Here is a 27,610-nt window from a genome sequence, read left to right as displayed (position 1 = left end):
AAAGCGTCAGTTCCCAGTGTTATCAGCAGACTTCTGGCGCCCTCCTGAAAAAGCTTCCTCAAAAAGGGGAGGAGCTCAGGGCCGGGTCTGCACCTTCACTGTAGGAGAGAATTTCCTGGGTTGGAGAACACCCAATTCTTATGTTGTCACCAGCTGCAGCAGGAGATGACAAATCAGAGAATTTCTTTGGAAGTGCTGGAGGTGGATTAGTAGAAGGCAATGCTGAGACTCAGATTTGCCCCAGGTTTTTAAGTTTACGTTTTTTTTTCTTTTTCGTAAACAGAAAGCTACTTGCTGCTCTTGCTGACTTACGTGAAGCCACACAATTGTGTCCTGGCAATCAAGAGATAAAACGTCTCCTGTCTCGGGTGGAAGAGGAATGCAAACAGTTCCAGAGAACACAGCAACAGAAGCATCAGTCTCCACAGCTAGTACAGCAAATTAACAACTCCGATAATGAGGAAGAGGGCGTTTTACAAGGCGTGAATGATAATTTTAATCTTAAAGACAGGGAGGATGAACTGCCACACCCTGATGAATCTGTTTCCTCTCCACAAAGGCTGCAACATTCCTTACCGGCTTCATCCCACAGCAGGACCCTTCAAGACGTTCAGCAGAAAGCCAGGTCTGCGTCCCCTCAAAGCAGAGCAGGCAATAAATACCTGAGAGAGCCAGGCTTGATCATGCAGCCGACAAAGCAGGCACAGATTGTAAAAACTAACCAGCACCTGAGCTCCGGCCAGCCTGGATCAAAAACGGGAAGCGGTCAATGTAACACAAAGACACAGTCGTCCCTTCAGCATCTTCCCCAAAGTCCCTTGCCAGTCCGGCACTCTAAAATTCAGCATTTAGATGGGACAAGCACATTATCATCCGGAAGCGGTTCCACAGATCCCGGTTCTGAACTGTACAATGAGAAGTTTGTGTCCAGCCATTGTTCCCATTCGCAGCATAATGAGAATATCCCTTCTCATTCTTTTGCAAGCAAGTCTAAAACTGCTGACAGGTTGACAGCCCCTACTCAAATGAATTTCAGTGAAGCGAGGCAGCAAAGTGCTGTAAGCGGTGGTGTCTCTTCCAGTTCTCCATCCAGCAGTATGGTTCTTACTGGCTCAACCAGCAGTTTAGCTGCAGCCAGTAGTTTTTCAGACAGCGTTAAGGCGCCAGGCCCGGACGTTCGACTCAAGGAGAATAACGTTAATCAAGTTCAGGGTACCATCGCTGAACATAGACCTCGCAACACCCCGTTTATGGGAATCATGGATAAGACTGCAAGGTTTCAGCAGCAAAATACTCAGTCCAGTCGCACTTGGCACTCTCAGGCATCGGATGGATTACCAGCAAATGTTGCTTCTGGGGGCAGTCAGCCCTCAAATTTTGAGCAGTTCTCAGCCAAACACTACCAAAATAAAATTTCCTCTACTGGTGCTGCCGCAGGAGATAGCAAGGAGAATGGTATGCAGGCTAAAGAACGCGAGGAGTTTAAGTGCCAAATATCTGCCCCCTGTCAAGACAGCAGAGCACCTAAACAAGCGCCGCACTTATACCCCGATGCTGTGTCAAAACTGCTGCCTCACAGCAGTAAGGAAGGCCACCTCAGTCACGTAACATCTGCAAAACCAAAGCGATCCTTCATTGAATCGAATGTATAAATATTATTTTCTATATTTACAGGGTTGTAAAGCTTAGCTGATAACACCATAGGGTATTACTTCTGTACAAAATACCGCTTGGCTGGTTGCTTGTGAGTTTGGGTAAGTAGTCGCTGTTGGCCAGTACGTAATGGGATACAACCACTTCAGGCTGTTCCTACCAGCGCAGGACAGTGACAGTAACTGGAATAGCAAATCTGCGTAGAAAGAGTCAATTAGGATCAGCAATCCACCAAAGTAGGACCTCAAGCGGAGAAATCCTTTCCACTACATTTTACCATTAAATAAGACTTTCCTTTTACGTAGGGCTTTTGGATCTATTACATCTCACCACTTCGGTAATACTTGTGCCTCTATAATGCTTAAGTGCTTACTCAAAAACAGTGTTAAGAAAGATACCTGCTGCGTAATACCCAGATCTGTATATGTATGCTTTTTTTAAAATCAAAGATAGTATTTTATCACTTTTCTACTAGTATCTAATTTGGGTTGCCTGATGTACATTTAGGAAGCATAATTAATTTGTGTATGAGTAAGCTATAAGCGGCCGTGTTTTGACATGTAAATATAACTATTTTTAGTAACTAGAAGAAATCAAGTAAAATAAACAGTGACATTTGCATGTGTATTGAAAGGCTTTGACCATATTGGTTATTGCACTGAAGAACACAATATTATGGCATATTAACAATAATCGCACTTTATATAGTTTATCTAATCACCTTTGGGTGCTATCTTAAAGCAAAATGATTTATTCTTTATTCATGAAAAAGGTACAGCAATGAAACGTTTAGGAAGTGGTTTTATGGGAAACCTGAGAAATTGATGGCGTGAAGATGAAAGTTTGAGGAACAGCGTATGTGCGGTTGCATGGCAGGGTGAAGTTGTGATGTTTTTTTTTCCAGAGGAAGTAAGTTTTTATACGGGCAAGACCATTCTGAACACGACCAGCTGTAGCGACGTTCCTGTGAGCGCAGTGCGACTGGAGTGGTCTTTCCGCAGTGAGTCACTTCCCACGTCTTGCTCGTAGCCAGTGTTTTCTGTCCATCGCGAACAGCTGTACCCCTTTTTACAAATTCTTTTTGAGTTTGCATTGTTATGCTTTAGCTTATTTATTGTTTACTGTTTCTTTTATATGTTTAAAATTCCTATATTAGTCTTGTCCTGTAGTTCTATTTTTGCACAGCTACTGTATTTTTTCCATATAAAATAAAGATTATTAATATACCTGTGGGATGAGATGCAGTCACTGCTGGTTACAGGAGAAACTCTCTCCTGACTTTTTCAACTACATGTTCAGTAATAGGAAACAGAGAAAGACACATTTTTGTTTTTTTAATTAGAAGAAGAAATACAGATTATATACTTTGCTGTTTCCTAGCTTCTGAAAGACTAACTTTGGCAAAATCAAGACTCAGAACTCATAAATGTAGTGAAAATTTTAAGAAAACTTTATTTGAAAAATTGCACATCTTAAACAGAAATTACCAATAACTGAAGTTTTTCAGTAATTTTCTGGGAGCATCCAACAGTGCAGACTTTCTCACAAACATTTAAATGACAGCCACAGGTAGAACAGAAACATAATGCTTTCCTTCCAGTGGTTTCTGATGATACAATTATTTTCTTTAGCTACATGCAATTTCATTTCAATTGATTTTAATGAACACCTTCACAACTAAGTGGTGTAAGTGTGTTTCTGCTGCGTCTCCAGCCAGCGACCGATGGCCATTTTTAGTGTCCTGTTTGGTGTAAGCACAAGAGAGGGCAGAGGAAGGTTTGTCATGGGACTAGATCGTCTTTTATTGCTGATCCAGTTTTCTATTGCGTCCTTTTCATAGGAGTAGCCATCTACAAAAAAACCATCATCAAAAGCTTATATTTCAGCTGCTTGGGCCCTGTTACACTGTACAGTTTTAGCTATTTACATTTAAAAGGGAATTGGTATTCCCAAACAGGAAATTTGGGATACAGAAAAATTACATGGTCTGTGAAAGCTTTACCATAAACTCATACATACTTGTTTCAGACTACATGGTTTAATGCATTACAATAAAACTTTATACAGCATTGTTAAGATGAAGATTTTAAATTATACCGTACTCAGCAAACTAACCAGTACAAGTTGTCTTAGAAAGCACTGCAAATGTATCCGTCAGTTACAGCTGCATCAGTTCATTGACGACGATAAAGTGGCGTATTGTTGGAAAAATTCTCGGATTTGTGTCTGAAACCGCCCCCAAGAGCCAGCTGTGGCGTAAGGATGGGCTGGGGAAAGGGCCCTGCCAAAAGGCTGCCCTTGTGCGGGGGTGGTTTGGGCTGGGATGTCACGAGCGGCAGACATGTGCTAAACCAGCCCTTTCCCACTCAAGGGCTTGGCTCTGATCAGGTCACGGCATTAAGCTGTCTTCGTGCATTAACTTGTGACTAGGGTGCACAAGTGCTAAACAAACAGCCCCAAACTACATAAAGTCTTCCTGTGTCCTTCTTTGTGGTTAAGGAATTCTATCCAGTACAGCTAAAGTTCATTACAAGGCTGTAAATAGTAATCATCAGCGCTGCTGCCAAAGGTCGATGCGCCTGCAGCCTTCCCTGTCTGACTGACAGAAACCTCGAACCAGGGAGGTGACGAGCCAGGACACGGCACTGACAATCAGCGTTTATAACAACATCGACAGTCGGTGTTTATAACAACAGTGCTGCTCGGGGCCTTGGAAAACAGGTTCCTTTAAAGGCGATCAGCCGATGCTCATCCCAGTGCCTGCACCTGCAGCTTCTCGGCTCTGGTGGTTGTGTTGAGTGCCGCGTCCCTCTACAGCCCATGGGGGAGCCCTACCACGCGTTTGTGGGTCATACCCAGCCCCTGCCCCAGTACTTAGAGAAATACGTGACACTGCTGGGGTTTGCTAGTTAAGGACAATGGGGGAGGAAAGCCCGAGGGTACTGAACCAGTACAGTACATGAAAAAGGGCTGGTAATAAAACCCACATGTTAGTTAAAAAAAAAATAAAATGCCTGGGGGTGGGGGGTGGGAACTCCTGGCCAAGAAAAAAAAAAAATCAGTATAATAATCAAAGCTGTGCTATACTGAAAATGCATAAAAGGCATGTTGCTATTAAAGTTACTGCACGCCTTTGGTTAATAAAACCATTAGATTTTAATCACAATTTAAACAAACATTTCCATTTAGCTGGATCCAAAGATCTTGAGTAACGTTTTAAAAATAATTTTCACTTCAAGAACACTTTATAGTAAAAAAAAAAACCCCACAATGAAAGCTGACCATGAGTATAAACAGTTCAGGGTAGTTTCTTGTTTCTATCTCTGACTGCAAAGTACCAAAATACATTATTCCCGTGTTAAATAATTGAAGTAAAAGCTGCCTGAGCTCTGTGGCTCCCACTGCTGCAGGCTGCACCATGCTCAGGGAGGAATATGCAATCTTAAGTTTGTAATTATATTTGCAAGGACGCATAGAGGGAGGACCATTTTAAAAATCATCTATACAGCCTGATCAGCAGAGCTGACACTAAGGGAATTGCTTGATACAGTATTTTTCTCCGTATCAGAGATGTAATTTGGCAAATCAAACATTTGCCACAGTTCTATTTTGTTGCAACCGCTATTCAGAATAGTTTATCTTTCTACAACTGATAAGATATGCCAATTTTTGTGTTCCCATACCCTTAAGTAATTCATTTCAGTCAATTTAAAGGCATACCTGCTGCAATGACAGGATCCTTCATAAGCTCCCTTGTTATAGGACATAAAAACTCATCAGGGACAGTAACAGAGGTCATTTTCATCCTCAGTTCTTCAATTTTCTGGAGGACTTTACTGCGCCGGCCTAGTGACTCTGAAAAATTATCCATACGTGAAGTGGACAACGCAGACATGTAAGGCAAAGAGGTTAGGTCTTGCATTAATTAGCAGTTGTGTTACAGGAGACAGCTCCGTCTCGCCACCCCCACCTATCACAGAAAAACACGCAGACGCCCCTGGCCACCGTTACAAACAGCTCAGCTGCAGCACGTCATGCCTGCTGGCAAATAACAACTTTGGGGAGCAATGCAAACAAAAGAGTAAAACTAACGCAAGGACGTGGCCACCTGGCAGAACTGTATTTTAGCTGATGCACAGGAGAATCGCACTCACTGCACATGCAAAGCTAACGGGAGGTACAACTGCCACACAGTGGGAGACAGCAGTGTTTCTCCCTTGAAACAACTATTGAAGTAACCGTGTGAAGGTACACGTGCCATCGTCACCTCCAAACAGAAGACAACCTACCAGCAACGCACCTGAGGACTCGTCACCTCGGACCCGGTTTTGCCCTGCAGCTTGGCACAGGGTCCCCATTACGGGTATAAATGCTGCCATGTTTTCTTTCAGACTGTTTAGCTCAGGGGCACTCGAGCCAATAAAGTGAAGACGCATCAACAGTAACTTTGCTGTCTTCAAACAACGCCTCGATACAACAATAAGGTGTGTTTGTACACTGTGCCTGCAAATTACACTTCATTGTGGTATGTTCTATTTCATGAAGAGATAAGGTCTTAGACTTGCAGCACATCAATGCTCGGGTAATGCTTGTATCAAAATGGAAATAACTTTTACAATTAAATTGTACACTGGCATTCCTCTGCACAGAAAAGTCCATCACATTTATAATGAGGTGCACTCTCATTCACACAGTATCAATAAAACTTCATTTACTCCCAACTGTCCGTTCTTAAAAAAAAAAAAATTAAAAAAACGCCTCACTGTAGACAATCTCCTTGGCAAGACTATGATAAACCTTAAAAAAACCTGGGTAAGACGTACCGAATCCCTCACGATACACACAGACCACGACCTGTTGTTCAGGTCTCGTAACCAGAGCTCTGTTATTACAATGCATGAGATTGTTCCCACCGAACACTGCTACTGCTAAACTAATCGCAGAAAACATTAAGTTCTCTTCTAGCAGCTCTAGAGAGCAAAGTAAGAGTATCTTGATGAGTTTCTCAACTCCCTGTATTTTTTTTAAATGTTTGGCACAGAATTAGATATAATAGCACAAATGCTGCTAACTTACTATTATTAAACATGCTATATTAAATGACTTACATTTATAATTTCACTATCAAACAAGACAGCCCAAGCAGAAAGCAGTGCAAGCACTATGCACTCACTCCATGTAAACAAAAACAATGCATATTTGATTTAGCTCTATCCAAAACAAAACAAACAGCTGTATCCAACAGAAAACTCATGCTGAAAAAATGCATGCGATTTCTGACCAGAACTGAACACCATCTTACATGCTGGGGAGTAGAACGACATTTCAGAAGAAATTGTTTTCAGAAAACATGAGTAAAACGCCTGGTAGCCTCGTCACCCTTCCCTTTATACTGACGTACAGCTCCAGTCTAACATACGCTTAGTGTTCACAGTTGCTATTTTGTAATTTGATGGTATTTGAATATATTATTACAAATGTTCTCAAATTAGATACGTACTATTGCAAGGGAAGGTAGCAGAGCTGGTTCTTGGCAGAAAACAAAATCCCTTAAAAAAATAAAATCCAGTGGTGGGGATGGCTAGGGGAAGAGGGGCCTGTTCTTGTGAGCAGTAAGAATCTTTGGGTTCGGTAAAGATGCAACTAATTCATTTCAGTTCAATTAAATACAATCAATCTCTTTTGCCTAAAAATGACCTGTGGTGTCTCGGTGCCCTTATTTTGTCTGAGTCTGTGAAAATTGCATTAGTTTGGGGTTGCGTTTTTTTTTTAAGGAAGAATACTTTGACTGACATTTGTGGGACTTGAAAGCTCTTCTCTCGACAATGTACGTATTGTGGTATAAACTCTTTTTCATGATCAGGTAAGGCATCACGAATAACGGTTAACACCTACTCCCCCATGAAGGGTCACAGGTTTATTTAAGTATCCCCAAACTGATTTGAGTACTATTACCTGTTTACTGAGATTATACAATAGCTGTGAATCTGGAAAAAAGAGTTGTATCTGTGTTTGAGACAGCAGCCATTCTTTCCAACTTACTTGTGAGTAGAAGAGGAAAAAAGAAATCTGACGAGAAAAGTAATTTTGTAGTTCTATAAACCATCACACTACAATTTCAACCTGCCAAAACTGGAAATGCATCCCAGATACCAGTAACCTTCATCTTGCAGCAGCATAAACCCTTTTTCCTTTTAAAAATTGCTTTATGTCAAAAAAACCTGCGGGTGTAACGTGTCACTATTTTTTCTTCCCATCTAGTAGTGATAAATACTGGTTCCTACTAGTTGATACAACAGTCTTCCAACCAACTGCTCTGCTCCATCTGCAGACTGGCCTTAACATACCAGAGCTTCCAGCTTGACTGAACAATTCATCATCTGCCTCAAACAACACGTGCAAAGTGATAAAACTCAGTCACACTAATACACAAGTTGTTTTAATCAGCAAAGACAAAAGATGTCACATTGTAAGAAAAACATGCAAAAGAAAAAAATTAACCTACGTTTCCTTAAGAAGGACTATATAATGACATATGTAAAGATAAAGACAATGTAAGAACTGGATTACAGTATTGAAATACAATAAAAGTTCATGCTTACTCTTAGGAAGAGTTTGCATGGCAATTTTGTAAAAATCTGCAAGATCTGCTTGGGATTAAGAAAAATTAAGAATATAACCAAAGGAAAGAAAAGTATACAAGGAACCAAATAATTCTGTAGTTACAACTGGTTTTGAGGGCATCTTCTACAATCTTCATCACAGGGTCAATTTTTCCTAAATTCCTTTCATGCAAACAGATTAAAGATTATTGCATCCACTCTGCACATCAGTTAACTACCTCCTGATTAAATCTCTAGTCAGGGATTAAAGAATTATCCATGACACATAATCTTTTGAAAGCTAGCTATAAAAGAATACTTAAAATAAGATTTTGTTGATATAGGCAAAGTCCGTGCAATTTTCTGTTTAATCTTGGAATCATAGAATGGTTTGGGTTGGAAGGGACCTTCAAGTCCACCCAGTGCCACCCCCTGCCCTGGGCAGGGACACCTCCCACCAGCCCAGGTTGCTCCAAGCCCCGTCCAACCTGGCCTTGAACCCCTCCAGGGATGGGGCAGCCACAGCTTCTCTGGGCAACCTGGGCCAGGGGCTCACCACCCTCACAGCAAAGTAATCTACACTGGGCAATTCCCCCAAAGTTTACTCCCACTTCAGTACACATGTAAGGCATAGTGAATCAAGTGATTCAAATTCTGCTCCAAAGTGGTGTTTTCAAGCTCATTCTCAGACCCAGAGTTTCTTGCTAGAGACATGAAACGAGAAAGAACTTACTCATACTATTTGTATGTACCTAGAGTGAAACCTTAAAACCAAAAGAGGAAGAAAAAACCCCCCATCTTTGATGATTTCAAAATGCAGCTTATCCACAGTCATCCTTGTCTTATGTTCTAAGGACACCCTGCAGTAAGTGAGGAGAGAGCTGAACTGTCTTTAAGACAATCCGTTCTCTTTACATACCTAACCAAAACCAGGATTGAGTCAATGAAAAGACGCGTCCTCAATGTGCTGCAGAAGAAAGGAAAGTATTTGCAATGCCTCCAACTTCTTTACAATTTGTGAAATTACACTACAAAATACTTTGTATGGCACTAGCCCCTAAACTGAAGGGGTGGCTTTGCAAAAAGTAGACCTACTCTCAGCTCCTGCCCACCCTCTGCAAACAAACTGAAGTCAAGATTCACCTTACGTTAACACATTCTGTAACTCTGGTAGGAAAAAAAGAGTATGCAGGCGTGGAACAATATACCCCCATTGTCTATTCTGCACTGGAAGAAGCAGCGTATTCCTTCGGTCAGAGACTGAACCGCGTCACAGAAGTGCAATGAATGTGTCATTGTGGCTGTTAAGAACAAGAAATCCTGAACTCTGTTGAATCTACACAGGCTTTTCAGCTAGAACGTATATAATGGTCACTTCACTTTTGCACAACATCTTACAGAGTTTAATACAGTGTTATTTATATTATACGACAATTAGGTTGGAAAGAGGCTAGTTCCATTTGCATGGTAATGAAGCATTCTTTCAAAAAGCTGTCAAAAACAAAGAAGCTAATGAAATGTTATGTGAACGACTTGCTGATCGCTTTCTCTTGGATTAAACTCCTTCAAAGGCGTGAGGATACCCTTTTTATTAAATGCAAATCAGAGCTAAAGCAAAGACTAACAGGACAATAAATAAGCAGCTAACAAAAAATAAAAGAAAAAGCTCCTATCCTGTCAATCATCAAGCAAAACGGTCTAAAAAACGCTCAAGAGTTCTTTGGCAAGATCTTATGGAACTAGTAAATGTTGCATTTTTAGAGCAAAGAAAACAGGTTATCAAGGAGAGAAAGAATGTGCTCATTCAAGTATTTGTATAGTGATGGACTCCTAAAATTTAGTTAAACTGGAATTTGAATTACACTGAAAAGCACGTAAGTTTTGGTCAGATAGTATTTTCCTATTTGGTAAATGCTTGAGCTATGGCAGACAGAGAACAATTCTTCAAGTCAAATATATCAGGCCGTAATTTCTATTCTGTGCCAACTGTAGTTGTAGAATGATATTTAGAAGCAGAATCACAAGCATTTACAACTTCAGAACTGAATGATTTGAATGATTTTATTTGTCGACTTTGAGTAGCACATAAAATGTTGATATAACCACTGAAGTGTAACTCATTGCTTCACATTGCATTTATGCTGGTTCATATTTGTGGAGCAGCTTATGTTTATTAAGATAGTAAGTGATTTCAGTTAAAGCTTTTTTAAAAATTTCTTGCAGCTGCCCAATACCTGTGAAAATCTGACTCCGATTCTATAATGGGTGTTATGATGGGCGTTAAAGTACCTACCAGAGAACAAGCACTGCAAAAGACTAAAAGTCTTGAGAACAGAGACAGAACAATGAGCATTTTACCTGATAACGGGAAAGAACATACCGAAGCTCTTGCAGCTCATACGTGCAATCAATCCTCACTGCATCCTTTTACAGCAAATGAAAAAGCCAGAAAGCAACAGCTTCCCATAATCAGCCTGTATTCTACATGTGCTCTGTTTGCATCTTATAGCCTGCCTTAGAATGGGCTTTTACAACTCAGATTTTGTTATTTGAGTTTGAAATTGCTCTTGATAGTCATTTCAAATCTATCAATCAGGCAACATATGCTTTTGTTGATTTTTTTTTCCCCATAGAGAATGCTATATTTAGCAGGTCAGTTCTTATCACTGGTCACGCTGCATTCAGGTCTCACCTAACTTTATAGTCAGCATTATTTGATTAGCCTCAGCTGGTGATTGCTGCAACAGAGTTTTAGGCTATTCCAAAGTTAAAGAAAATGTGTGCAGAAACTGCTGAAGCCAAGTGTCTTTCATGGATAACAATTCCTGATAGATTCCCAGCATCTCTCTTGATTTCTAGAATTCAACAAAGCTGATAAACAGAGATACTATGGTGCGATACAGACCAGTGCAACACACACACAAAACAAAAAAGGAAGGGAGCAGTCTTCCTACAATGAAGAATACTAACTTCTAGAAATAAAACTGTACTTTTTAAAAGGTATATTAACTTACTCAGTGTTTTGCTATACTTGATCTCACTTTGGCAAACATACCAGCACCTAATTTACACCTAAATCTAGCCATCAAAATTAATAGAGAATTTATATTCAGAAAGTTCCAGTGTGGTTCACCATCCTTAAATTTCTTATTTCAGAATTACCGCTTTGAAATCATTACTAATATGGCACTTCCTCGTGATTCCTCCTAAAATGTAATCACAGTTTTGTAATAAAGTGACAGGACGATTTATCAACTAGGACACCTGGCGAATTATGAAGTGTCTGAGCCAGGCAAGCTTTGCTTGATCCTCAGTAAATGTCAACATCAAATGCTTAATCTCCAAAATAAGTAAAAACTAGAACATACCTTGTGTTTTTCTATTATGGTAACAGTACACTGAAGAATTTCATTGCTAAATTCAAAGTAGTTGACCACATAGTACTATAAACATGGCACTTTTGCAGACTGATAGGAAAAACTATAGAGTACCCTATTTACCAAAGTCAGAATCATTAAGTATACACAAAAGCTGAAATTCCTTTTCCACAGCTTAACAACACAAGATCTAAAAAGGAAAACAGAAACAAAAGCAGGTAAGATCACTTAACATGGCATTGTTGGTGGAAGCCCATTTTTATGTCTCTAGGTATAGGCAAACACCCCAAAGAAGTACTGTGGATTATGTGACATGAGGGGTTTTTATCAGCCCTGGTAATGAAATAAAAATGCATTTCAGAGGAAAACACATCCATGTATGGAACTCCTGACTCGCTTTCATTCCACCATTTCACATGTACTCTAAAGATTAAAAACTATTTGGATTTCTATACTCTTACCAATTTTTAATTCATTAGCCAGACTTTCTTTAGTAAGATTCAGTAGTTCCTTGCCATCAATGTTATTCCTTTTGAAAAGCCCAACAAAGTCTGCTAAGTCTTGTGCACAAAGCCAGGCTGAAACATCATCCTCTGACCAGTCCTCAACAGCCACCTTAGATTCATTTTCTACAGTATTTGCTTTGGAAAGAAAAGATAAAAAACATTATTAGACATGACTTCGGTGGGGGGAAATAATTTGGGTTTGTCTTTTACCTATCAATTTTCAAAGTTTGGAGGAATTTTCTCTCAGATGTCTACACTTCTGTCAAATTTGAATTGAACTAAAAGACAGAAAAGCATCAGCAGACACTGAAACCAAGTCTCATACCTCCTTAGAAAAGCAGAACAAAATCAAGATTTACTCTTGAGCTTTGAAAAAAGATCTATGTACCTTTGTTGCACATACTTTAGGTGCTGATATATTTTGTAACATTAATTATCCTGGAGTTTTTTTCATATAACAACTGGTAAGCTGTATTTTTTGCTGACAATTATGCTTGCAATTAGCATATTTTCTGTTTAACTCATTGCTTGTGATACTTGTCCAAAGTCTTTCAGTGCTCTGGGAATATTCATCTCTTAAATGCTGTCCAGAGAGCAAGAAATGGCGAATATCAGAAAAGAAGATACAGAAATATACTCCTAGTATATATTTTCTTTAAAAAAACAAAAAGATAATACCTCTGTAGGACATTAACAAGATCAATTCAGAGAAAAGATAAATAACGTGCACATAATCATTCAGTTACAAACTAACTGCATGTAAACAAAAGTGGGGGGTTTTGCATCTTCAGAAGGTGTTTGCACACTAACCTGCACAGGGCTGCTTAAGGTCAAAGTGCCATATGTTCACAGTTTTATCCATTGAACCTGTGGCAAGTAAGGGACTATATGGTGCAAAAGCACAAGTTGTAACATATCTACAAATAAAAACAGATGTGTGAAAATTCACAAGAAAAGATTTAATTTCTTTAATTTATTAACAGTAAAACAGAACAATCATATTGGATTCTTACCTGGTATGCTGAGACAAAGTATGAAGGGTATTGCCAGTAGTCTGTAAAGGAATATTTGTGATTTTAAATCTTTAAAGAACAACAAGAATATTCATTCATTTGTATACTTTCTTTCAAAATAAGGAATAATACTGCTTCTTGGACGATGACAGAAGTTACGTTCAGAGAAGTTATACAACCATGCCAAAGCTGACCAGCAGCAGAGTCAGAAACGCAACCTGGATTTCCTGCTTGAAGCACCCTATTCAATTTGATGGAACACTGCTGTCCTTCAACCACCAGCCACCATGGAACTTCCAGCATAACAATTCAGAAATACCAACTGAATTAATTACAACCATATTGGCTGGTTGCTCATGTGGGTAAAAACGTTTCATCTACAAATCCAGGATTTGAAATTACTAAGAGGCAAGTCAAATTCAAACAGACTTCATGATACAATCCTTCAGTTGGACTAATAATTACTCACACCTGTATTTCTCCTATTTGGCCACTAGATGCTACTAAAAAACAAAACCCTAACAAAACCCATAAGTTTTAACTTATGATTTGAAAGATTTTCCTTCTTATGAAAGATACTATTCCTTTGACAGGTACAGACAGACTGGAAAGATGAAGAGTGAAGTTACTCTGAATCACTAATTGATTGGTCAGCACTCTAGTTTTTTGACCTCTCCATCGTGAGGAAAGTGCTCTATTTTAGGTTGAAATCTCTCCCTCCCATGAAGGTTTATTGTCCCCACTTCTCCTCAACAGCTATAGTTATTGTCCCATTTGGTAAAAACCTAAGGCCAGAAAAGGTGACAAATAGTATTAAGAAATACTTATGCTTTGGTTTTCTGCATGTTTCAGTTTTCTGAAGTTCTAAAAATCTAGGGGACTTCTTACGTATCTGTCTAAGCTTCAAACTACTAAAATAATTGCATCAAAAACTGGGAAGGCATCAAATTAGTAGTTTTGGTGAAAAACTTTAATCCTAACTGAAAAGTTGTATCAATACAATAGCGTGTGCAAAGCCAGCTGGAAAAGTTTAAAATTTGTTCATCCTTCATTTTCAGCAAAATTATTATTAATACTATAAAGTACTAAAGGTAAATACCACTTAGAGATGAACCACAAAGGAGGTAATAATAGTATTATAGAAAATGCCTAAACAATTTTAAAGAGAATACATTGTATTTAACAGAAAAACATTTCTTGAATTATTATGCTTCTATGTTACTCTTATATTTTTATACTCTACTGTAGAGAAGTCAAATAACAAACCCCTCAAAGAAACGTAAATAAAAAGTGACTAAGACTGGTAAATTTTCAAGAGATATTTTTCCTCAAATCCCCCTCCCCCCCCAAATGCACAGTATATATTTTGGGTTTATAGAGTGGCTATTTTTTAATATTTGTTTGATAAGGCACTGCAGAAGCAGTGCTGATATTTTAAGACAACAATCCAATGGATGATCTTGCACTATGCTATACTTACAGTTTCATATATTATGACACACTTGTCCACAGACCTTTAAAAAAAAACCCCAACACATCAACATTAAAATGATGCAGAGAGGAAAAAGGAAATTATTTTAAATTAAGAATAGGAAGAAAAAAAAACTTTTCCACAAACAGAATAAGAGCCAACATTTCTTAACACACTCTATGAAAACTTAGATATCTAAATCCCTTCCACCCATTCCCATCTTAAAAGATCACCACTGATTAGCTGTACCTCAATCACGATGTAAAAACAGTAGTTAAATACGAAAACTCTGCAAGTCAGAGTTTCCCTGATGTGGAGGATTTGCACAGCGTTTACACAAACTGGCCCCACTCCCAGTGCTCCCCATCGTCTGTACCATATCTACTTTATGTCTTTGCAAGCAGTATCTGTAAAGCAGATGCACAGAATCTGGGTATCCACGATCTGCTCTCAGCACTTCTAGTTATTTTTGAAAACTTGCAGAGCAAGGAAGTAGTGCAATGCCATACATAATATACAGTGGTGCAATGCAATCAATGCATAACATATTTAATGAAATACAAATTGCATGGTTATTTACCGTGACAGCAGTGCTCCCTGAAAGACTTTATGGGATAGACATTTCACTTATGACAATATAAGTGAAAACAATAATTTGTACGTCTAATGGAAAATAAAATAACTCCAGATCACAAACATTCATAAGGAACTTCAAATACTGAAAAAGACTCTCTTGAAAAGAATACAAAGCAAAATGCCGAAGTAAGCTATTGTATCCTGGGGTCTGCATAGTTTTAAGTTTATCTGCTGGCTATTATATTTTTTCTTTTTCCTTCGCAAGACGTTAGTTTTTCCGTTTCGGTTAAAAAAGTCTTTGTAAAAAAGACAATTAAAATTTAGAGTTGAATCATTGTATTTGTTATTTCAAGTTACTGCTTAGGCAGTTTAGAAGTGATCAAGCACTGTTCATGGGAAGTGCAGAATAAAAACATACATCCATTAACAGTCATAAAAACATAAATCATAATATCTAATTTATTTATAATTTCCTCTTTCAATAGCTTGATCCCTGAGGAAAGCCACTAGTAACCAGCTGCCAGTTTATCTTCGTGCTGATGACCACCAACAACCATCTGAGTCCAACAGTCCCACCATTTTTCCACACAACTTACTGCGTCCACTTTTCTGATCTGTATCTCACCAGTTTGGCTCTAAGACTACATTGGGGGCCCACGTCAAAAGCCTGGCTAAAGCTGAGGCGTAAAGCGCACGCTGCTCCCGCCTCGCTCACACACCAGGCCTCTCCTCACGGGTGGCAGCCATGTTGGCCAGGCTCAGTTTGCCCTTGGTCATCTCCTGCTGCTTTCCCCAACACGCTGTGCTTGGGAATGGCTTCCAAACCCACTGCAAGGATTCGATCCATACCCTTCCCAGAGACTGCCATTACACCGACTGGCCTGTAGTTCTCTAGATCCTCTACTTGCTCTTCTTGGAGGTAAACTGCATCTTCCTAGTCATCAGGAATCTTCCTATCACCTCCACCCTCCCGGGCCTTTCAGGCATAATACAGTGACCTTGCAATGACACTGGCAACCAACTCCCTTATCACCCTCTAACCAAGACTAATCATAATACTAGTCTCTGACTGATGGTTCATGATTAATTTGGGTCTTGACTATTATTCTGTACAGGGCTGACATCAAAACCACTGGTATGCAGTTATCTCAATTGTGCACTTTTTATGGAAAAAAGGCTTATGTTGCCATACTCTTTGAGCGTGGATCAGTGAAGGCATTTTTAATTTCAACCAAATCTATCACAGACAAAAATCTCCAGATATTTAACTTTTTAAAAGTTCCTGAAAGTGCATGAGTGAGAAGGAAATCCTAAATGGTGTCCCAAAGGGATGGTAAGATTGCAAAGTAGATTTGTATTTTTCATAGATGCTAGGGTATCCGCATGAAAGGCCACATAAATGTCCCAAAACCAGGAAATCATGAATTACAATACTCAAGAGAACAGAGTTTGCAATGTCCTAAATTTCAAAGTCAATCACCTAAAAGACACAGACCTACTGGAAACACATTTCAATAGCTCTGCCAGTCACAGAACTACTCCTTAATTATTGGAAATATATTGTGAAATCTCCAACTCTTTTGAACTTTCTGTTTTACAACACTGAAGCGTGAACCTGGACAGCCATCTGCATGAAATTTAAGCAAGTAAAAGATACTGCTTACCCTGAAACTAACATCTGCCCATCATAAGAAAATGCACAAGCCAGAACTGGGGCAGAATGTCCATTCAATGTGCATTTATATTTCAATTCAACACCTAAAAATACAAAAAGTCAATTATTACACACATATCTATTTGACAAGGTGTAAGACAAGTTGGATGTAAACTGTCACTAAAGACTTAGGACAATGGAATATGAAAAAAGCATCACTATACACACCTAAGAAATCCGCAAACAAAATAAGCCAGAGTTTGATCTGATTGTCTTGACCACAAGAAGCCATCTGGAAGTATGTGAATCCATGTTCACCATCTGATAAAATTCAAATATATTAATGGGAATCAGAAGCACTGAAAATAACGGTATATCAGTAAACTGTATCAGCATCCTTACACTGGAATTTGGTGAATTTCCTTAACGTCAGTACTACTTTTAAAAAGTGTTAATAAAAATAATTGCAGAAGTCCTAAAACCATTTAGAAGTAAGAAATAGGCATCACTATTACACTGTTTCCTGAACAAGCAGATAAAGACCAGAACTGGCCTCACATTTTAAGTTTTCTTGATGATAAATGTTCGATTTCTCTATCTACTCAGTGCAACAATATAGTCTTTTAACCTAAATTATATGGTTATATCCATTTTTTCTACAGTTCAGTAGTTCTCAAACTCAACCACCTACACATGTACAAAATTTGAGAGTATCTGACAGGCTATTTTCATAATTTTAAATGTTCCATTTTTTATTTTTATAAACTAAGTAATGTTTCATGACTGCTGTCCAGCCAACCACTCGAGAAATACTGCATTAAAGATGAAATACAACAGTAATAGTTTTATAGCTTTCCCCTCTGTATTCAGTGGATATGAACATTTCTGAATTACCATGTTCCATTCTAAATGTGCTGTTTCAGCCCATGACGAATTATTTCTTATTTATTCTTAAATTCTATGCCAAATTATTTCTCCTTTTCTAGTCCACTGAGCTGGCATATCAGCCTGACACGAGTCACCATAACAATCCTTCAGTGGCATTACCCCTGCCAGTACCAAGTCTTAGAATTCCTACAAGAATCACCAGGATTAAGAAATCAGAAAATCGTAACAGACATTTTGAGGGCTCATATTTCCAGCTCTGTAGTTTACCAGAATTGTCAAAATGTTTACTGTCAAGTGTTTTACAAAATAATCCCAGAGATTTTATCTCCATTTTTCCACTACACAAAGTATATTTTAATTTCATATGGTTATCACAATAAAATCCCAGTAGATGTAGACCTGTTTGTTCACAGGAAGAGTCAGAGCTACTACAACTGTGACAGATCTTACGACTTACCTCAAATCTGTTAAACGTTAAAGCATCAAAGTGCATCATTTTTGCTAGGATTCTACAGTGTAAGATTTGGGTCTCACAGAGAGATGAGTAACACGCATTAGCTATCATGTTGTAAAAACATGTTTCTTGGTAACTAAGAACACGGTACTTGGAAACTTGGTCTGGATGAGAATTCTGACATGACGCACAGACTCTGACACTATTTTACAAGTTACCAAATTGTTAATGGGGTATTAACGTGTTGTACACACAGAGCATTCTGGGATAACTTGGGAGGAGGACTACACTGTCTTCCACTGAGGTTCACTAGAAAATTTTAGCAAGATCTGCCAATTTTTTACCAGTATTGCTAGGTAATTTCACTGAAGTTTACTTATTCAGGAGGAGGGCAGCACCAAAGGTTTTCAGTTGGATGGGAAAGCCCACACAGCATTCAACTGCTCTAGATCTGATGAGCTTCTATGCAACTGTGACAGAATCCACTTTAAAGGTAGGAGAATCATCTGTTACAAGTAGTCTAAAGCACAAAGAACCAAGCAGAAACCCTGGTTCTAATTTTGCTCTGAATTAAGTAGGTAAAGAGAGTCTTAATGTAAAACCATCTTTAATTGTACTGGATAAACACTACTTGTATGGATTTTGTATGTGTTAAATCTGCCAATAATCCCAGAAGTTTCAACCCTTGGTGATTAAATAGCAACACACAGAAAGGAAAAATGCTGATTTTCAATAACATATGGCTTAAGTAAAATTAAGTATGATCATAAACCAGATTTAAAAAATCCCCACACTGTAGGAAATACTTGCTTTCTTGCCTATTTCTCTCTATCTTGGCAGAAGGGCAGAAGGATGAAGGGCTGGCAACGTACTTTTTTAAACCAAGAGAATAATCACAACAGGAAACAGAATGGTGGAAATTACACCCCGATCTGTTTCAGCTTCAACATGTTCCTCTTCCCTCAGATGCAACCCTTGGTCCACAATGGAGTTTTTTGGGTAGTATTTTCACCAAGAAAGATCTAGAGGTGTTATTTAAAGATTAATCCCCTTTCAATTATGGCAGATTAATTCACTGCTGTCCCTACACCTTTCAGTGGACGCACATTTGATTGATTTGGTATTGTCAGTCACTAATTCTCTGTACTGAAGTATATGCTCACATCCTACTTCCTCAGCTTTCTCCTGCTTCTGTCCTGCTTTTTTTCTGCTGCTTCTCCTGCTTTCTTCCTGCTCTGGTACCACCTTCTTAGCCAAGGTGGTACACAGACAGCAGTACTTACTACTGTGTTTAGCACTGAAAGATGAGAGTGGCTGCTCAGTTATAATTTTTGGTACCTTTGAAAGAGCAGCTCATGTGTGCTCCAAAAACAGAAGCCTACATATCTGTATGGAGACCACTTTATCCCCATAGCAGATCTGGAATGCACAAAAGTAGACCTGGAAGGTTGTTAACACAAGTTACACCATTACGTCCTAAATCGGACAATGAGGCTTCTGCCCAATTTCCCAACCTCCATCAAAAGCAGATGATTACGTGATTTTCTAACCCTTTATTAAACACTTTTGCCTAACAAAAATTTATACAAATTAACCTTTCAGCTTTTCAGACTCTTATAAATATTTCAGAATTTCCAATATTACGTTGTTCGGCTATGACACTTTCCTGCACTGCAATTAACTTGTACGAGGATATTTCAAATAGAAGTTCTTTTTGTTTGTGCAAATGTTTCTTCCCACCATACAAGCTTAGACATACAACCCTTCAGTATTCCCACACAATTATAGAAAATGCCTGTGTTGTGACACAACTGTATGGGTTTTGGCTGGAATAGTAGCTCCTATGGTGTTTTGGGACAGTGGCCCAAGCAGTGCTGATAACATGGGGGTGTGTTAGTCGCTGCTGGGCAGTGCTTGCAGAGTCCCCAGGGCTACCCTGCTCCTCAACCGACCAAGGGATGTCCCAGACCATACAGCAGCATGCCCAATAAAAGAGCTGGGGGAAAGGAGGGGGAAGGCGGGGACGTTCAGAGTTAAGGCATTTGTCTTCTCAAGTCACTGTTAGGCGTGATGGAGCCCGGCCTCCCCAGGGATGGCTGAACACCCGTCTGTGATGGGAAGCGGTGAATGAATTCCCAGCTTTGCTTTGCCTGTGCGTGCAACTTTTGCTTTCTCTATTAAAGTGCCTTTATCTTAACCCATAAGTTTTTGTACTTTTGCCCTTTGATTCTCTCCCGCATCCCACTGGGAGAGAGTAAGCGAGCAGCTGTGTGGGGCTGAGCTGCCCACCAGGGTTAAATCACGACAATAATTTTAAAAGGCTATACACAAAAATGCAAAACTTTCTGTGAGATAGCTGGAAGTTTAAATATGCAATTTTCAGTATACAAGTTTTTGCATATAGAGAAACTAATTATTTTAGTTTCACAGAAAGCCTTACAAATGTGAAATGAATGAGAACTGAATATAATATGCAATACAGCCCAGAGAAAATCCTACGTTATACACGCCTTATGTTTTTGATCTCAATACCCAAATATATGCAAGAATATCAGATTTCGTTCTCAAAAGAAAATAACTGTGAAGGAACAAGCACATAATGACAAAATTGAAATGCAACTTACACAGTGAGGTCAGCTAAACCAGATGTAAGACATTTAACAGTACCACATCTTGTTGGGACACATCAGACTCTGGGCTCATTGCTCCCCCAAATTCCTCCAACTGAGAAAGTCAGGTGCAGGAAAAGAGTCTATCCATTCACATCCCACAGCTCAAGCATTCAGCTTATTAGGTGTACAGTTCTCTGCATTGATTTAATCCAGTCCTGCTCCTTGGGGAACCAACGTATGAAAGAGTAAAGTGGGAATGGTAATCAAGCACTGCATCTTCTAACTCCCTTGTGAGCCCTGGGAGGTAGGCTTCACTTACAGACACTGCCCAAATGTTTTCCAAACCCCCGACAGGAGTATTAGCTACTGAAAGCTATCATAAGCACGCTAATCACCTTGTTCGTTGACCAAGCATGTTCCTCATCATCAACCTGATGACAACTTTTACTTAAGAATATTCAGAATATTCTAAAACATCAGCATCAGTATCTTGAGCACTGATGACAAAAAGAATATGAAAACAAGAGCTAGAGAGAAATGACTTCACTGATGAGTCAAGTAACTAACCAGAAATTGGCTGTGAAGAAATATCACAGCAGGTAACGCCAAGATCATGTGCTTTTTCATTACACAGGCATCTCATTTTATCATCCCAAATGGTTAAATCACCACACGATGATCCAGTGACAAAGAAATTTCCATTAGGAGAAAATGCACAGGCCACCAAAGAACCATCTTTAACATTCCCAGATCTGAAAAGCAAGAGTACATGGGATTTGAATTTAGAATAAGTAATGTTCTGAAGAAGTGATCTCTAAAATGCAATCTGTTACAATAAGCCAAACTGTTACAAGCTTTGCACTTTGGAACTTGGTAATATAAAGGAGAGAAACTCACACCAACTGCGGAAAGAGATGCAAAATAAACACAACCGCAGGAACCAGGAGCTACTCTTTGACTGCAGGAGGAAAAATGTGAGATGGCACCCCAAGGCAATAATTTTAACTGAATGATAAAATAATTTTTAAACTAAAGACAATCTGCGTGGACTTACCATTTGAAAGGCACAATGCATTGTTAAAATTCTATGACTGGATAAATTTTAAAAGTCAAAGACAAATACACAACCATCATAACATAGACTTACATGTACACAAATGGGACAAAACAGAACACCCACTAACCCATTGATAAGCTGTAGCTAAGTAGAATACTTTGTGGTTTATGATACGGGGTTAATTTTGGACTACTCATACACAAGAGAAAGCAATGTGAAAAAAAAAGAAAGATTTCTACATTTTAACTAAGTCAGTCAAAGCACTTTGTAAAACTGATCTTAACAGAAAATTCCTAGCAGATATAGAAGTGTGGTCAATCCTCAGGAAGGAAGTGGAGTCAACCCAACAGCCTTAGGTTAGCTGATAGCAACCTAAAGTCAATTGGAATGAAGTGTCTCACTCCTTTTAATGGACACTAAATCCAGCCCAGCATGCATAGTTGAATCTTTAAGCGCAGGAAAAAAAATCACAGCCGAAAGCAAGTCATACAACAAGAAACGTCAGTCTTATTTACTCTGCCATTGTATTTTGTAGAACAGCTGCTCATTCTCCTTTGCTGATAGAAATTTTATTTACTGCCAGAGGCGTCAAACTTAATGACAGAGAAGACAAATCAATAAACTTTCCTGAGAGTCTCTCTAATCAGACACAGGACCTTCAAAAAAGCATTGACTCCCTTAATTCTATCATTAAGAATACTATCAAATACACTACAGTGCTTCCCAGTTTTATATGTACAATTCTTTTTCCTTAGTGCAGCTTTTAAACCTTTCCTGCTTTCACACAAAAACCTGCAGATGCTGCTTTGAAAACTAAAAATATAATCAATAGTACTACATATTTTCAGAGTATATATTTAAGTCTTTCAGGCCATCAGCATCGGAACTACTGAATACTGAATACTTTAAGAAATACACATAAATTAACTTGCTTTCATGTTGTTCACATCCATCATAGAGATGATTTAAATAGCCATCTTACTTCACCATTTGAACAGACAGCCAATTACAACAGTTGAGCTGATAAGAAGTAACTGAGTACCTTTGTTGTAATTACCATCCATATATTTAGTCAAGTGACACAACAGTGTGGTAAAAGGTATTCTGTGTTCTCTTTTTATCAACTGTTGCAAAAGAAACAGAGTACCACAGACTGACGTTAGATGGTTAACTAAAATCCTCTGACGTTTTTAAGTACCCTTGATCTCAGCTTTAAGAAAACAGGACACGTGCACTTTTCTATCTGCAATTACAAGTGACAGTAACAATAAAAAAAATTCATCAGCCTAATATATATATACACACACACATACCCCAAAATATATACCATTAAAGTTAAGTAGACTATTGTTGGCATGTTAACACTTCGAAATGAACTTTTAAAAGTGAAGTGGACAGGATTGGAATGTTCAAGTTCTTTCTTGTTTCTTTACAACGTAAACACAAAATAGAATAATTTCTGCCGAAAACAACAATATAGCTTCTACATAGTCATTATACCTCCACCTTTCAACTAGGAGGAAATTAAGGATGTAGGTCTAAACCATACATCACTGCATATATTAATAGCCTATACTTGTAGTAAATTCCTTTTAATATTTCTGGGGTTTTCCCTGGCAGTAACATGCTTGACAGGGGATTACCAAAACAAAGCAAATTTGGCTTTTAGAAATGGCTGCTCCCTCATCCTGAGTGAAAGATCTCATCAATTCCCTCAAATCCCTAATTTCTTTCCTAACTTTAGAGAGACGGTGTAATTGCTGCTCTAAAACCTACACAATGTCTTGCCTAAGTACAGGTTACAACTGGCCTGAAGACTTTACTGAAACATAGACTGTGCGACATGACTAAAAATGCTCATCTGCTTTGCTTCAAACGTTTATTGGAAAGCGAGGTGAAAAGCTGACTGTCGTACTTAACTCACTCAGCTCCAATACTCATTTCTGTCACTGTTATGTCTTAAACCGTAGGGTTTCAGCGTATGTCAACAGTTTCCAAACTCTTTGATTGCTGGATTACTATCAAGCTTCTAAGACTTTCCTGGACTCCAAATAGCCTTGTAATTAAATACTTCATTAAAAACCACTATGTATAATGCAACATAAGGCACACAGCACAGTCAGGCTCCACTAACTGCATATTATGTATCACAGTTTGTTGACCCACTGTTTAGAAACCAGATGCATGCAGTATGCAATGCATCCTGATTTCATGTTAAATCAATGAACTCTCACGAACTTTAAAAAAAAAAATCAGTATCTAGATGAAAGATAACTCAGTAAAAATTAAAGCTTCTTGAGTTTGCATTGTTTAACTTTAAAAAGAAAAAGATTCAGCTCTTCTCCCTCTCATCTTTTTGTCTTCTAAATCTTATTCCTGTTTCTCTGTGATATCAATCAGTGGTTGACTGACTGATATACCAGACTGCAAGTACAGTACACTGTACACAGTACAGCATACTACTTAAATTATATTCTTGTCATTGTAAACACGGCAGTCAAAAAATATTTGGCACTCACCTGTAGAGTTTCAGTGACTGCATGTTCCAAAGAATGAGGCTGCCATCCGCTGCCCCTGACATGAGATACGTGGAGTCAGGAGAGAATCGGCAGACTCTGACAGGACTGCCGCTGGGCTGCGCTAGCACTGCCAGCACCTGGCCATCACCAGCATCCCAGAGCATGGTTGTGCCGTCTGTTGAACATGACGCTAAAACACGTCCTGATGGAGAGAAGCAGCAGCAGTGGACAGCGTATGTATGACCTTTCAAAGGCGAGTACGGAAGCTCGGTAAAGTTGTTTAAAGAGTAAACACGAATTGTTTTGTCCAAGGAACAAGTAGCCAAGCACGATGATGAGAAGGCACAGTAGTTGACATCATCACTATGGTCCACTAAAGTGTGAACTAGTGTTGCCATTTTATTTACTTTCAACAAAAATATCTGAAAAGAAGTTTAACAGTTAGACTTATCTCTCCTATTTCAAAAATGAAACAAAGTACCTTAAGAAGACACATTCTTCACAAAAAAAAAAAAAAATACATTTGCAGAGGCAGATTTTTCATCTAAACATTGTTTTATCTTCAACTTAAATCAGAGATTAATCACAGCAATGAGATGAGCGGTTTATGACTTGGTCAGAATTAACATATCTAAACTTTTAATGCCAGCTTGTGATTTTGCAGTACAACATGCAAGATTACGTAGTAGCTACTTGGTCTTAGAACAGTGGCAAACCAAGTTATTCTAGTTATTTAAATTATGCTAAGACGTTCACTGTTCAAATTTGTTATTATTTGCATCTAGACACAACAGAGTAAATGGGCAACTGTATTAATTAGGGCTGCACAAGGAATATAGAATGATAGAATGGTTTGGGCTCAAGGGACCTTTAGAGATCATCTAGTCCAACCCCCTGCCATGGGCCCGGACATCTTCCACTAGGTCAGTTTGCTCGAAGTCCCACCACTTTCAGGGATGGGGTATCTACAGCTTCTCTGTTCCAGTGTCTCACCAGCAAATATTAAAAAGAACATTTACATCCTCTCTCAGCAATGCTATGCCTCTGCTTATACAGCAACCAATGCTGTAGGAGAGTCCTACAGAAGCAGTCAGAGACACTGTTTGCTCTTTATTTGCCTTAATTTGCTATTAGGAAACATGTCCTCAACTATCCTTTGCTCTAACAGAAAACAATTAGTACAGTATAGACCCAAGAGCAATGCTTCAGCTATACCAAGAGCATTTATACAAAAAATAATCTTACACCTTTATTTAAACACTTTCAGAAACTATAACCACGTGTATTTGGCATTCTTTTTCTTCCCGCTTACAACTCCAAAAAAGTATGTTTGTATGTCATCATTAACCCACAAAAAGTAATCAAGAAGCAGTATCAAAAATATTCCTGGGAATTATTCTAATCTGCAGTTTGCTGAAATACATTTCAATGAATTATACCTTGCAGTTTGCAGATTCAACAGTTGTTACATTCCTTTTAAAAAGACAGCATTTAGAGCACTTGTTATAATACAACTATGAAGACAATTGTATATGTACTTTAGAATAAAACCAGACTAATCAATAAATTCAAAGCTGCAGGTCTAACATAGATGGGCACTAAGATTTGATGACCAGAGTCCAAGATAAATTTTCCTTTCCAGGCACAAATATCATATTCAAATTCAAACTTCTGCTAGCTTTCACAGTTAGGCAGCAACATTAGTGACAGCAAAACATCAGACTAATACCAACAAGAATCTTGTGTTGCCCCAATTTTCATGTAAATCAAACACCACGTACTGAGCAACATATTTAAGTCGAAATCAAAATGTGAATATTAAGAGGGTGATCAGGATCTGAACCTCTCCAGAAATTGCATTTGCATTAAGCAACAAAAGAAAATACGAACTCCCTGCACATTTTCCCTGTACTTAAGACTGCTGGGAACGGTTTAGCTCTCAGCATCAGACAAGGGATTTACATTGCTGATGTCTGAGAAAGCCCCCAAAAGGTACATTCCAACCTGTTCCTCCCCATGCTGCAGATCACAGATAAGCTTCCCGAGAATAAGGAAGGACAGAGCCAAAAGGAAGTGCCTACAACTCTCAAAAGTTGTTTATCCTGAACAAAAGCAGCCATGCAATTTACACTGAGTTAACTTATCTAAACCATCAGACTATTATTTAAGTGCTTCATCCTGAACAGTAATTTCAGAGCTAAGAGGCAACCCCAAACAGGTGTTTATATATATATACACACACACATAATTGTTTTTACATTTTTATGCATACATATTTTACATATTTTTATACATACACACATATGTTTGTATATATGTGGACATATAAATATGTATATGTATAAATGTATATGCATGCATACACACGTATATATGTGTGCATGTAGACAAAAAAGTATATAAGGGAAAAATAACTGTTCCTTTCTGGCAGTACTTGGCATGCCAATTTAAAGATCAGGTATTTTAATACTCTCTATTTTAGCTTCCGGGTTCTCCTAGTTTTATTACTAATTCTCTTTACAACCATTAAACAGATTACGTAGTGTCAACAGCATCTCTCATTTGTAGAAAGAAAATCAACGTACTTCCTTCAACTATGAGAAACCAGAGTCAGACAAAGCTTGACATCTGGAAAGATGAGGCTAAAAAAGGCACTTTAATCTCGTTGTTAGATTTTCAGGACCTCACTGCAGAAAAGCAAACCTAGGAATGAGAGGTTTCGGGTATCAGTAGTTTAAACTCGCTGAGGGAGCAGCGAGGATCCGGAGCGTTTGTCACCAGAGAGACGCTTAGCGATACAGCATTACCTTCTCTAGAATTACAATTTCGCTAGCCCACAGGCAGCTGCTCACGGAAAACGCTGGGGCGGTGCCAGCACCACCGACAGCCCCTTACCGCTGCCACCGCCGCGGCCTGGACCCCGTCACGCCGCGCTCCGGAGGTGCCGGCCGGGGGCGGTCGGTCCCTCACCCGAGCTCTGGCGGCGGGTCTCGGTCAAGCACCCGGGAAGGGCCTTGCTTCGGCCGCCCCCGCGGACCTTCCGCAGCGGCAGCCGCGGGCCGCGCCGCCCGCCCGGCGCTGAGGGGAGGGGCCGGCCGCAGGGACCCCGGCTCGCCGCCTCTCCCGGGCACGGCAGCGCCCCGGCCCCGCCCGCCCCGCCAGGAGACGGGCCTGCCACCGCCCCGGGCAGAGGCGCTGCGCACGCGCAGATCAGCTCCCACCCCCCCT

At 39.2% G+C, this 27,610-nt stretch overlaps 2 protein-coding genes across 6 annotated transcripts in view; one reads left to right on the top strand and one right to left on the bottom strand.

Annotated features, from left to right (window-relative positions):
- TANC1 (tetratricopeptide repeat, ankyrin repeat and coiled-coil containing 1) overlaps window positions 1-3,115 on the top strand; it is an 82,160-nt gene extending 79,045 nt beyond the window's left edge. For both annotated transcript variants that reach the window (XM_054208494.1, XM_054208493.1), the window contains exon 26: window positions 284-3,115. In XM_054208494.1, coding sequence (XP_054064469.1) covers window positions 284-1,652 — 1,369 coding nt within the window. In that variant the 3' untranslated portion in view covers window positions 1,653-3,115. The remainder of the gene's footprint in view (window positions 1-283) is intronic.
- On the bottom strand, window positions 3,081-27,542 carry WDSUB1 (WD repeat, sterile alpha motif and U-box domain containing 1). Of its 4 annotated transcripts, none has more exons than XM_054208496.1 (11): window positions 27,190-27,542; window positions 24,383-24,804; window positions 21,374-21,558; window positions 17,081-17,173; window positions 16,863-16,956; window positions 14,632-14,665; window positions 13,152-13,192; window positions 12,949-13,055; window positions 12,094-12,273; window positions 5,374-5,508; window positions 3,081-3,503 (listed from the first exon to the last, which is right to left on the bottom strand). In XM_054208496.1, exons 2-11 carry the CDS (start codon window positions 24,778-24,780, stop codon window positions 3,331-3,333), a joined length of 1,440 nt encoding a protein of 479 aa, XP_054064471.1. In that variant the 5' UTR covers window positions 24,781-24,804; window positions 27,190-27,542; the 3' UTR covers window positions 3,081-3,330. The 4 variants fall into 4 exon arrangements, with proteins under 4 accessions (XP_054064471.1, XP_054064472.1, XP_054064470.1 ...); XM_054208497.1 differs by having other exon boundaries at window positions 27,353-27,542; XM_054208495.1 differs by having other exon boundaries at window positions 27,278-27,541.
- Between the last annotated feature and the right edge of the window lie 68 nt (window positions 27,543-27,610).

This window comes from Rissa tridactyla, chromosome 7 (genome assembly GCF_028500815.1).
Source record: "Rissa tridactyla isolate bRisTri1 chromosome 7, bRisTri1.patW.cur.20221130, whole genome shotgun sequence".
Classification (NCBI taxonomy): domain Eukaryota; kingdom Metazoa; phylum Chordata; class Aves; order Charadriiformes; family Laridae; genus Rissa; species Rissa tridactyla.
The sequence above is the reverse complement of the archived record's forward strand: the minus strand, read 5'-3'. Positions and strand labels throughout refer to the sequence as shown.